General features: G+C 46.4%; 1 protein-coding gene across 1 annotated transcript in view; it reads right to left on the minus strand.

Moving 5' to 3' along the window:
* Nucleotides 1-13,243, minus strand: part of STOML3 (stomatin like 3) — a 52,890-nt gene that overhangs the window by 10,816 nt on the left and 28,831 nt on the right. The window contains exons 3-5 of the mRNA XM_068265032.1: nucleotides 2,210-2,313; nucleotides 1,862-1,934; nucleotides 398-480 (exon numbers count right to left, since the gene is read on the minus strand). Of these exons, the coding sequence (XP_068121133.1) occupies nucleotides 398-480; nucleotides 1,862-1,934; nucleotides 2,210-2,313 (260 nt within the window). The remainder of the gene's footprint in view (nucleotides 1-397; nucleotides 481-1,861; nucleotides 1,935-2,209; nucleotides 2,314-13,243) is intronic.

Genomic DNA, 13,243 nt, shown 5'->3' on the forward strand with positions numbered 1-13,243 from the left:
ATCAGGCGCCTGTAGGCATGTGCCTACAGTGCCTTACGGTAAAGCCAACCCTAGTGGCCCCGATGCCCCCCCAAAAAAGTTTTGCTTGTCTCGCCTTAGCTTTTCTCACTAATTCTAAGTGATTTCTTTCTTATGGAGGTGGGACAGCCAGGGGTTTCTGCATATTTCTACAGGTGGAAGAATGCAGCCCACTGAATGACTGGAGCTGGTGTAGACGACTAATGAAGACAATAATAGCAGGAGTGCTTGAATCTTGAATCTCAACAGGTTTAAAAAAAACTCCAAAACAAATGTAGGCTGTGTTGAAATTGGAGGAGTGACAGAGTGAAGTTTCCTTACCTCTCATTTGCTGATCTGTGATAGGTTTATAGAAGCACAGGAAGCAGCACACACCTACCTCTTGTGGTGGGATTGCAAATGAGATGACCCTCAAATCCACTTTGATAAAGGTGTCAGTGCAGGGCAGAATGAACATCAGTCCTGTGTATAAAGAGAGGATGGTCAGCTAGCTGCATGTACCATGCTTCCCTCCCTAGCAGTGCATATTAAAGGACCACTATTGTGGAAACTGGAAACTTTAAATTACATGTAAACACATACAAATAAAAAGTATGGTTCCTCCAATGAAAAAGATATATACTTTTCTCCAATGTGCTGTCACTTACTATTCATAGTTTGTTGAAATCTGATAAAACGGACAGGCTTTTGACTAGCCCATTGATACATGGGGAATTCCCAGTTTGGGACACGCACATTAGTTGGGACACACAGAGGAGGGGCAGATTATCTGCCAAATGTTGGATCTCTGTGTTTGTCCCGATAAGCAAATCTCCCTTCGTTTTTTTATTCTTGGGCAGAGAGAGGCAACGAGATGAAACGGATTCCACTTTGCATGCACATTCAATGCTAACTGTATGCAGCTTGAGATTTGGCCAATCAGATGCACTTCCTGACGTTTTTGGTACAATTCCAAGATGCCTAAAATACAACTAAATATATATATATATGTATATATATATATATATATATATATATATATATATATATATATATATATATATATATATATAATATTTTTTTTTATTTTTTTTTTTTTTTTCCCCCGCAAGCCTACACTTCTCAATTTGTTTTGCCCTCCTGTGGATCAAAATAACTGGCCCAGAATAAAGAGGGTGATGCTTGTTCTGCGTATGTAACCATGACTTAGGCTGGATTGTCCATGCCATAGTACGATAATCCACAAGGCAACCTAGGCAGTTGCCTGGGGCCTAGTGAGTGTCAAGTGGCCCAGCAGCCGCCTTCTATGACCTACAGTATCTCCACTTCAGTTTACCGAAAAGACCACAAGGGGGCCCCGAATCTACTGCCTTGCCTAGGGCCACATTACATCTTCATCCATCTCTGGTCCATGCAAAGCCTTCTAACCAATATATATGGAACTATTACACAAGTGTGGGTAGTACATGGCATATGGGCAGTGCAGTGGCGTGGTGGTTTGTACTCTCGCCTTGCAGCACTGGCTCCCCGGTTTGAATCCCACGCAGGGCACTATCTGCACGGCGTTTGTATGTTCTCCCCGTGCATGTGTGGGTTTCCTCCCACATCCCAAAAACATACAGATGAGTTAATTGGCTTCCTCCTAAAATTGGCCCTAGACTACGATACATACACTACACTATACATAGACATATGACTATGGTAGGGATTAGAATGTGAGCCCATCTGGGGGACAGTTAAGTGACAAGACAATATATAGTCTGTACAGTGCTGAGGAAGATGTCAGCGCTATATAAATACTAAATAAAATAAAGTAGTGTAAATAATATTAATAGTCTCTCTTTCAGTGTATGGATTCCCTTACCTGGGCCTTTGGCTTTCCCCGACATGATGCGTCCCAGCCGAAACACAACAGCTCGCTCATACTCTTTGATGATCTAGAACAAGCACAAGCAATAATTTGACCTGTTGGGCACAACAAGTAGGGATGGCAATTGCTAGGAGAACTCACGGAGAAGCATGTGATCAGTTTGATCAGCTGATTTGTAAGGTTCTGAATTGTGATGACTTCCTGGTTTAACGCATGATCATGACCAAAGCCTTACAAATCTATCAGCTGATCACATGCTTCTCCATGAGTTCTCCTAGACATTGCCATCCCTAATAACAATTGCGCTGTGATTCTAGCATGCGTTTAACAGGTGGGAGTTACCTTGACACAAAACCAGATTGAAAGGGGGAAAGTGATGGCAGCAAAGAGAGCAGATACGATGAGCAGGACCCAGCCGCACGCACCAATATCTCCTCTACCGACATCTGAAACAGCACAGAGAACAGGAAACATGTTGTGCGTTATACACCAGTTATATTGTTTAAGACACACATTAACAAGTAAAAAAAAAAATACAATGATGACAGCGACACTACATCCAAGGACAAAACATGATTTTATTGTTCCTCCATCTATGATCAGTACTCGCCACTAAGCAATATAACAAATACCGTATGTACTGCAGCTACGGCACACCCTGGTGGTCACTCACCAACGTTCCCATTACATAAGTGGTCACAGACTCCAAGTAGTTGTGAAACACCTCCAGCGTGGCACTACTGCAAGTGTAACCATCAGGTAGACGGGCGGCCTCCTAGAGGGTGAAGGTGGAGACCCTACCAGCTCCCCCAACAGCAGGAGAAACATAGCAGCTGCTAGAGGTGCATTCCCCGGATCTAGTCTGGTATGGTGTCAGACCTTTAGATCATACATGTCAAACTCTGGGCCAAATCTGGCCTACAGAAACATCAAATTTGCATTATGTTTAGTTCACGCTAGACCACCAGGTAAACTATATTTGGGGTGAAGCCCTAGATCACCAGGGAAGCTATCTGGGGGAGGGAGGAGGAAAGCACTAGACACCAAGGAACTGTATTGAGTCACTAGACACCAGGGAACTGTTTAGGGGTGCAAGGGGGGACCACTAGACAACAGTGAACTGTTTCGGGGGTGGGAGGAAACTGTATAGGAGAGGGAGCAAGGCTACTAGACACCAGAGAACTGTATAGGGGAAGGATGGGGACACTAGATGACTGCACTGGAGAGGAGAGGGCCACTAAACACCAAGGAACTGCATAGGGGAGGGACAGAGGACCACTAGACACCAGAGAACTATATAGCGGAGGGCCATTGGACACTGGGGAATTTTATATGGAAGGGGGCTCCAGCTGCTGGAAAAATGGGCGCATACGGCAAGTGGACTAAGTTGGCGCCGCCATAGGCGCCAATACAATATATCGGTCATTGAGCACCAAAGCCGAAATTTTGCGGGCGTTGATACAGGGCCCTCTATAGATTGGGCATCGCGGGCACACAAATGCCTCTATTTTGTATTGCCGCCTATGTCGGCGCCCATTCAGTCCACTTGGGCAACCAGTGTCTGCATGTCCCGTCTGAGCATAATTAGAGGGAAGGTGCAGAAGAGAACCGATGCGGGACATAGCAAGGAGCTGAGGACAGAGACGCCTGGCTGCTGAAGCTGGACTAGCAAGAAGTGCTCCCGATTCCTCGAGCTGGGACAGTCCCTCTCTCCTTCCACCTGTTCTTAGCAATTAGTGCCCGGTGCCCGCCGAGTTCCTGGCCAGTGTTAGGAGAGCACAGCCGGGACAGCTGCAAGCCTGGGAGGAAGAGGGTAAGTGCAAATGCTTCAGGCAGATTTACTAATAAGTTACTGTGCTCCCTTTTTCCCTTGCGCCTTTATTTATTGTACTCACGCAGTAGCACCCAGCGAGCACCCACATCTCCCTCCCACACAGCGGAAAAATGTAAGTGCTGAGGGGACCTGGGTGATGGTGTGTTTGTGCAAATCCAGGTGAAGGCACAGCAGAATGAAGATCACACACTGCATATACAGGTCCTTCTCAAAAAATGTGTATATTGTGATAAAGTTCATTATTTTCTGTAATGTACTGATAAACATTAGACTTTCATATATTTTAGATTCATTACACACAAGTGAAGTAGCTCAAGCCTTTCATTGTTTTAATATTGATGATTTTGGCATACAGCTCATGATAACCCAAAATTCCTATCTCAAAAAATTAGCATATCATGAAAAGGTTCTCTAAACGAGCTATTAACATAATCATCTGAATCAACTAATTAACTCTAAACGCCTGCAAATGATTGCTGAGGCTTTTAAAAACTCCCAGCCTGGTCCATTACTCAAAACCGCAATCATGGGTAAGACTGCCGACCTGACTGCTGTCCAGAAGGCCATCATTGACACCCCCAAGCAAGAGGGTAAGACAAAGAAAGACATTTCTGAACGAATAGGCTGTTCCCAGAGTGCTGTATCAAGGAACCTCAGTGGGAAGTCTGTGGGAAGGAAAAAGTGTGGCAGAAAACGCTGCGAGAAGAGGTGACCGGACCCTGAGGAAGATTGTGGAGAAGGACCAATTCCAGACCTTGGGGGACCTGCGAAAGCAGTGGACTGAGTCTGGAGTAGAAACATCCAGAGCCACTGTGTACAGGCGTGTGCAGGAAATGATCTGAAGGTGCCGCATTCCCCAGGTCAAGCCACTTTTGAACCAGAAACAGTGACAGAAGCGCCTGACCTGGGCTACAGAGAAGCAGAGCTGGACTGTTGCTCAGTGGTCCAAAGTACTTTTTTCGGATGAAAGCATCTTTTGCATTTCATCTGGAAATCAAGGTGCCAGAGTCTGGAGGAAGAATGGGGAGAGGGAAATGCCAAAATGCCTGAAGTCCAGTGTCAAGTACCCACAGTCAGTGATGGTCTGGGGTGCCATGTCAGCTGCTGGTGTTGGTCCACTGCGTTTTCTCAAGGGCAGGGTCAATGCAGCTAGCTATCAGGAGATTTTGAGAGCACTTCATGCTTCCATCTGCTGAAAAATTTTATGGAGATGAAGATTTCATTTTTCAGCACAACCTGGCACCTGCTCACAGTGCCAAAACCACTGGTAAATGGTTTACTGACCATGGTATTACTCTGCTCAATTGGCCTGCCAACTCTCCTGACCAGAACCCCATAGAGGATCTGTGGGATATTGTGATGAGAAAGTTGAGAGATGCAAGACCCAACACTCTGGATGTGCTTGGCCGCTACCAAAGCATCCTGGGCTTCCATAACACCTGAGCAGTGCCACAGGCTGATTGCCTCCATGCCACGCCGCATTGAAGCAGTCATTTCTGCAAAAGGATTCCCAACCAAGTATTGAGTGCATAACTGAACATAATTATTTGAAGGTTGACTTGTTTTGTTTTAAAAACACTTTTCTTTTATTGGTCGGATGAAATATGCTACTTTTTTGAGATAAGAATTTTGGGTTTTCATGAGCTGTATGCCAAAATCATCAATATTAAAACAATAAAGGGCTTGAACTACTTCAGTTGTGTGTAATGAATCTAAAATATATGAAAGTCTAATGTTTATCAGTACATTACAGAAAATAATGAACTTTATCACAATATGCAACATTTTTTAGAAGGACCCGTAGAACTGTGCAGACTTATGACTACAATGCCTACAGACTATAAATAAACATATGATGAATGGAAATCTCATGCAAACATTCACATGCCTACACACTCACCTGACCACCAAGAACACAGTCACACCCTCAGAGTACGGAGAACTTTCCGTTTAGTGATTGTCACAGAAACATTCCATTTAGAGATTGTCACACAGGAGTATACACACAAACATCTAACATCATTCATGTGACAGCAGGGAAAGTTACACAAGCTTATAGAGAATGTACTCCCACAAGTGCAGTCAGTAATACAGGCTGGATTTCAAGTTTTACGGCCTCTACAAGTCTGAAGAGTTGGGTGACATAGTTGCTTCAGATATCTAAAGGCCTGTACCCATTACACAATTTTTACTGCAATTTTTCTGACGACCGATGATTTTTGAGCGACAAGCAATCATTTCTGCGATCTTGTGACGTGGGTACAGGCGGGTGATTCCAAGAACGAAGTTTGGCAATGCGCGGTGATAACCACTGTCACGCGCGTCGGATCTTTTGGATCCCTGACGACCCCCGCGCAAAGTACCGCAATGTTTGACCTCTTATTCCTGCCTGTCGTGTGCCGCCGTGTGGCGTTGCGTGTTCCCAAGGTAGGAAGATGGATCGGGGAATCTCGTTCATCGAGAGTCGGAACGTATGACTTTAAGCTTCCCCGATCCATCGTTAGGAGAGTATTTAGCATTAGCTCCAAAGTTCCATTTCCACGAGAGCTGATTTTGTACAATTTAATGCACATAAATCCAGATTCGCAATTGCAGCTTATTTAACTCAATTGGCTGCTCTGAATTTGCATGCTTGAAAAAAAAATGCACTTCTTCAGGATTCCGGACAACACGTCCCAATCCTTATAGCTGTGCATGGCAAGGCTACAGGGGTTCAGATGCGAAACCGCACCGCTGCACAAGTGCCGGCGTCAGTCTCAAAAACGGACGCCCGATGTTAGTGGAAACCCGCCCTTAAAAGGTACCTGAATTCCAAAGAATATGAGAGCTAATGTCTTTATTTCCTTTTAAAATAGGTCATAATAGTTTCAAGTGAAACACCTGCCACAAAAATGCCACCAGAGCAGTCAGTGTGAGGTGCCAGAGAACGAGGAAGTAGTATTTGCAAAAGGAAGTTACCTATCATACTGTATGGCTGGACTGTGCTTGCTCTAGCCTCTGTCATATTTTTGTTGCTGTTAAAGGACAACTGAAGTGAGAGGGATATGGAGGCTGCCATATTTATTTCCTTTTAAACAATACCAGTTGCCTGGCTATCCTGCTGATCCTCTGCCTCTAATACTTAGACCTAGACCCTTAATAAGCAAGCAGCAGATAAGGTGTTACTGAGATTATTGTCAGAGCTGACAAGATTAACTGCATGTTTTTTTTCTGGTGTGATTAAGACACTACTGCAGCCAAATAGATCAGCAGGGCTGCCAGGAAATAAATATGGCTGCCTCCAGCAACAGAAATCCAGAGAACTTCTAATTCAAGGTTCAACTGCTGCTTCATTGGCCTTAATTCTCAACATATTATCGCATTCGCTGATTTGACCAAACATCTAATTCACTAAACATGTTACCACATGGAAAAGTAAAATCATCAACCAGTGAGGTAAATTACCTCAACAAATGTCAGTAAATGTCAATTCTTATAGGATACCACAGCCGAAACCCTTAGGAGAAACAGGAGGAGCCAGCATATATGGTGAGCTGTCCTGATGGCCACCGCTGAAAGCCTCCCAGCAGCCTCTTCCAGGTCGGGTTTCACTGCACAGGCGCTAGCGCAGCTTGCGCGCGTCCCTCAGCGTGCGGCCGGAAGTGCTCTACACATGACGTTACGGTTATAGGGGGTGCTCCTGGCCGCACGCTGAGGGACATGCTGCCAGAGGGGCTTTAGGTGTGTAAGGAGGGGGACACAGGAGAACGGGGGGAGCGGTGGGCATCAAGACAGCTCACCATAAATGCCGGCTCCCACCTAAGGCTTTCGGCTCTGGTATCCTTTAGGGCCCTTTTCCACTAGCAATCGCTAGCGTTCACGCTGAACGCTAGCGATTGCTGAATCGCAATTACGTGCGATTCCCCAACGTTCGCGGCCGCGATTTTGCTATGCTATGCACTGCATAGCAAAATCGCGGCAATTATCGCTCCGCCGCGCGTTCGCGTTCCCAGCAAAAACAAATCGCGGTAGTGGAAATGACCTACCGCGATTCCTATGTTAAAAAGCAAACCGTAGCAATTGTAAAATCGCTAGCGGTTTGCGTTTTTGCGATTCAGCCAGCGCAAACGCGCTGGTGGAAAAGGGCCCTTAAAGATTAGAGCATTCGGAAAAAGTAAAAATGGTCACTTTTTAAGACCAGCTCTGATCTGTCAGTAACTAGATCTCAATCATGCGGTAAACTATAAGAGGCAAAGAAGCCATCCTGTCTGACTCCTCAACTCATTGGTACTGATGCACTCCTGGGCGGGACATCTGTACATAAACAAACAGTGTAACCATTTCAGCATGATCAGCTGGACGGCGTGTCTGATGAGGTGGTGCTGGGGGTCAGCAGCCATGGCCTTTACTTTGCAGCGATCCCCAAACCCCCAACACAACTTCATTAGCCAGGATCAGTGTTGTGAGAACGTCAACACTCTACCTCACTTTCCAAACTGATGGACTTTGCTCGGAAAGTAATAAGTGGCACATTAAAACCTTCCTGGCGGTTCGGGGTAAGCCGCGCAGGAGGTTTTCTCAGGCCCCGCTGGGGCGATTTGCATAATTTTTTTTTGCTGCACGCAGCTAGCACTTTGCTAGCTGCGTGAGCACACCGATCACCGCCCGCCCCGAGCTCGATCGCCGCTATCTGCCTCGCCGCCCCCCCCCCCAGACCCCGTGCGCTGCCTGGCCAATCAGTGCCAGGCAGCGCTGAGGGGTGGATCGGGACTCCCAGTGACGTCCCGACGTCGACGACGTCATCCCGCCCCATTCTTTGAACGGGATTTGCTGATCGGAGATCGCCGGATGCGATCGAAGCGGGCGGGGGGATGCCACTGCACAGCGGCTATCATGTTGGGCTCGCTACATGATTTAAAAAAAAGACTGCTGCGCTGCCTCCTGGCGGAATTTAATAGACCGCCAGGAGGGTTAACCAAAAGCTTTGAGAATAGCAATAAAAAAAAAAAAAAAAAAACATTGAATGCAGTATTTCTCCGATTGTTTTTCTTTTTTTTTTTTAAACGGAAAGGTCTTTCAGAATTAAGATCATTGGCCTCAATTCATTAAGGGCTGTGCGATAAAAAAAAATCTGGTTGTTAAAATACCGCATTCGGTATTTTATACTTTTGTGTGTTAATTCATAAAAATGTTCATAGGTGCGGTAGAGGTTTGGTAATTTACTGAAGCCCATTGACAAAAAACCTGTTTGGTAACACAGCAGTGCAGTGTGGAGTAAGGGCCCTTTTCCACTAGCGCAAAATCACAAACCGCTAGCGATTTTACAATCGCTAGGGTTTGCAAATAACACAGGAATCGCAGTAGGTTATTTCCACTACCGTGATTCGTTTTTGCCTCAAACGCGATAGCGCCGCGGAGCGATATTTGCCACAATTTTGCTATGCACTACACTGCATAGCAAAATCGTGGACGCAAGCGCTGGAACTTTCCTGCACTTTGCGATTCAGCAATCGCTAGCGTTCAGCGTGAACGCTAGTCATTGCTAGTGGAAAAGGGCCCTAAGGTGTTTTGTTACATTCTGTTCCCTGCAGTGAGGGCATTATAATAGGCATACAATAGGCAATAGAAGCATCCTGACATCCTTTTAGCATGTACGTTTGTTATACTGCCTCTGCTCACTCTGAATCTGTCCATTAGTCTTCATTAGTCTTTCTTAACATTTTATTTTAATTGCCACAGCATAGATTTTTATTATTGCCACAGCATAGATAAACTCCAAGAGACTTTACACATGCCCTGCTTAGATGATTTCCCCACTAGCTCCTCCACATCTTCAAACAGGAACCTACTGGGTTAAACGTCCGAAGGGCTTCAGGGGAAAACTGTTTTTTCCCAATGCCTATGTCATCACACGAATGGGTAGATGTCCCGCCCACTCTACCCCATAGGACGTAGAATACATAAATTAAATCGTGAGCCCCGCCCCCCCAGTCTTTTGTCCTCGGAGCTCACCTCAGGGACGTAGTTTTTGAGCCTTAGGTTCATTTTTTTTTTTATCTTACCCCCTATCCGCTGTTCTTTTTTACAGCATTTTTGGGATTGGTGGCCTCGGCCAATCCCCCTTCCCCCGATAAGGCTATAAACTAGCTGGGGTAGAGCCTGACAGTTTGCTGGAGTGCTGTGGGCTAGGCGTGTACCCGTACAGTCTAAATGGCTGGGGTCAGTGCCTAAACATAATACCTGGTCTCTGCTAAAAGCAGTGTCCCTTGCGCTGTGGGATCCTTCCTCTTTCTGCTCGTTTCTCGGAGGATATGCGCTCCATTGAGCGGCGCCTGCGTTCCACGGCTCCAGTAGGCGGAGTTTCGCCGGATATGATGTCACACCGGCGGCTACCATTGGCCGGAAGCCCTGGGAGGGCGTGGAGGAAGCCGGAAGAAGATTTAAACCGGCCGCGCGGCGTTTCCGCGCTGTCGGCTGGCAATAGGGAGGCGTACGACCCTCCGTGCTCTGGGTTTCCTATCCCCCGGTACGGCTCCTTTACCTGGTGGCTAACTCCCAGCAAGTCGGACCGAGCGCAATATGAGCGCTGCAGGGCAACAGTCCATTGTGGATTTGGATGTACAGGAAATACCAGGTATCAATATCCGAAAGAGCAGCACAGCTTCAAGGCTGTAGCTTTCTATATTTCTTTTTCCCTTCGCTGCCTATTCTATATATTGTTTCATCTCTTTCTTACAGCTCATTCAGCTGATCCTATGGATTCCACAGCCTCGACCTCAAACCAGCCCCGGGCAGAAAGGTAGGGGGTATTCAGGTAGGTTCTTGCCCGCAACACTGAGCGCAAACTAATACCAATTTTCTTATTGGTCAGCCCTAGGAAACGTCACAAAAGCAAGAAGTCTCGAAGCAGATCGAAGTCGCGGAAAGGCAATCCAGAGGACTACCACGACCAAGAAAGGAGTCGATCACCTCATGGTCAGAAATCAAGCTCTGCAACTCAAAAAGACAGAAGATGCTGGGCTTGTGATAGAGACGCATTGCCAGGAAAGACCGTCTGTCAAAGATGCTTTTCGGAAATGTCATCAGAAACACGACAAACACCGACAGACGTGTCCGAACTAATTAAAACGGCAGTCCAAGATTCAATGAGGGAATATCTAGCTTCCCTGCCACCTCAGCCATCAACGTCAGCGACGCAACAACAGCCAATACCGATGGAGGATGATCTGCAGGCAGTAGGATTTGATTTCTCTCTGGTTGAACCCTACGTGTGTTCAGTCAGAGAAGCCATACAGTGGCAGGATTCAGAGGATGAAGACGGAGCAGTAAGACCAAAGAAAAATAGAGAATACTATTCACACTTGAGAAAGAAGTGTACCCCCTTTCCGTTTATGGACGAAATAGCGGAAGTGATCAATGAGGAATGGGATAAGTTTGACAAAAGGCCCCCGTTGAGTAATCGCCTGAATAAACTATACCCGATCAAGGAGGAAAGGGCGAAGCCATTGGATAACCCTCCCATAGTGGATGCATCAGTTACAAGACTCGCAAAGCCCTCGACTTTACCCAGAGAAAATGCAGCATCCTTTAAAGACGCGTTGGATAGAAAAATAGATTCGGAACTAAAGAAGATCTACACAAATGCTGGTGGGGCTACCAGACCTGCTGTGGCTCTTACTTCAATAGCTAAGGCGTTAAAATCCTGGACTGCAGACATCGAGGAAGCACTTCGAAACGGCGTGGAGAGAGACACGATAATTGCCGCGTTGGATGACCTGAAGCTCACTGCCGACTTCATGGGAGAAGCGGCGGTGGATATAATCAGATGTACATCAAGGTCCATGGTACAATCGGTGGTCGCAAAAAGAGCACTTTGGTTGAGAGCATGGTCGGCTGATCCATCCTCGCGAATCGACTGGTGCAAGATCCCATATGATGGGAGAAATTTATTCGGTAGTGAAATGGACACAGCCATTCAGCGTGTTACAGGAGGAAAATCGGGATTAATCCCGCAGGACAGGAAGAACAAAAAGCCGGCTTTCCAGCAATCGAGATTTCAGCAGCCAAAATATCGCAACGCTCACTCTTACAGACCGGGACGGGAGTACCGCAGGAATTGGCAGAGCTCCCAATCGACTCTACACAGAATCAACAAGCAGAAGTCTACACCGTCTTTTCAGGGACAGCAGAAGTCCTTTTGATGGTGTCTCCGCCCAGGCTTGCCCGGTTGGAGGAAGATTGAAGGAGTTCGGACAGGTTTGGGCGGACAACATCAGCAACCCCTGGGTGCTGAAGACAGTAAGCCAAGGTCACCGGTGGAAATTCATGGGAAAACCACCTTCCTCCCACTTTGTCCCGACGAGTATTCCAATGTCGGAGGAGAAGAAACTTATCCTCAACCAATACATCGAGACGTTGCTATTAAAGAAAGCGATAATTCCGGTACCAGAGGCGTCAGTAAGAAGGGGGTTTTACTCCCCACTGTTCTTTGTTCGCAAGAAGTCGGGAGACTGGCGCCCGGTTCTGGACCTGAGGCAACTGAACAGGCGAATACATCTTGGGAGGTTCAAGATGGAAACTCTTCAAACTATCACAAGATCAATCATTGTATCGGATTGGATGATATCTGTCGACTTGGAAGACGCTTATTTACACGTCCCCATCCACCAGGACTTCCAAAAATATCTAAGGTTCGCTGTGGGCCCGCAACATTACCAATTTACATGTCTCCCATTCGGGATGAATACGGCACCACGAACTTTTTCGAAGGTCCTGTTAGCAGTAGTTGCATTCTTGCGAGTCAAGGGACTTCGTCTATTCCAGTATCTGGACGCCCTCTTACTTCTGGCTCAGGATCAAGAGGTACTACTGCAACACAGACAGACTTTGCTACAAACACTTCAGAATTTTGGATGGAGGATAAACTATACCAAAAGCCAGCTTCAGCCCACACAGGAGATGATATTTTTAGGAGCACTGTTCAAAACCCGAGAGAACAGATTATTACTGCCAAAGGAGAAGATACTAACAGTATTGACAAGAGTACAAAGGATACTTTCCAGGGAAACCCTAACAGCAAGACAGTGTCTCAGCCTAATAGGATACCTCACATCAACTATACCAATGATCAGATGGGCCCAGTGGCATATTCGTCCATTTCAATGGGGGTTCCTCAAACAGTGGGACAAACGTCGAATGGATCAGATGATTCAGATAACTTCCCCTATGAAACACAGTCTGGAATGGTGGAAGACACAATCCAATCTCAGAAGGGGTCATTTAATACAACCTGGTCCAGTGACCATAATTACATCGGACGCGAGCCAGAAGGGTTGGGGTGCTCACTACCTAACACATTCAGTGCAGGGAACATGGAGTACCCCCCAACATCAACCTCCGGCAAACCTTTTAGAACTGGAAGCAGTTCTTCAGGTGCTATACAAGTTCAAGGATCTCATTATAGGGAAATCGTTAATGATGAGGATGGACAACCGCACGGCTGTTTCGTATATAAGGAGACAGGGTGGTACGAGGAGCCGAAACCTATTACTGGAGACGGAAAA

The sequence above is a fragment of the Hyperolius riggenbachi genome, chromosome 2 (assembly GCF_040937935.1).
Source record: "Hyperolius riggenbachi isolate aHypRig1 chromosome 2, aHypRig1.pri, whole genome shotgun sequence".
Classification (NCBI taxonomy): Eukaryota; Metazoa; Chordata; class Amphibia; order Anura; family Hyperoliidae; genus Hyperolius; species Hyperolius riggenbachi.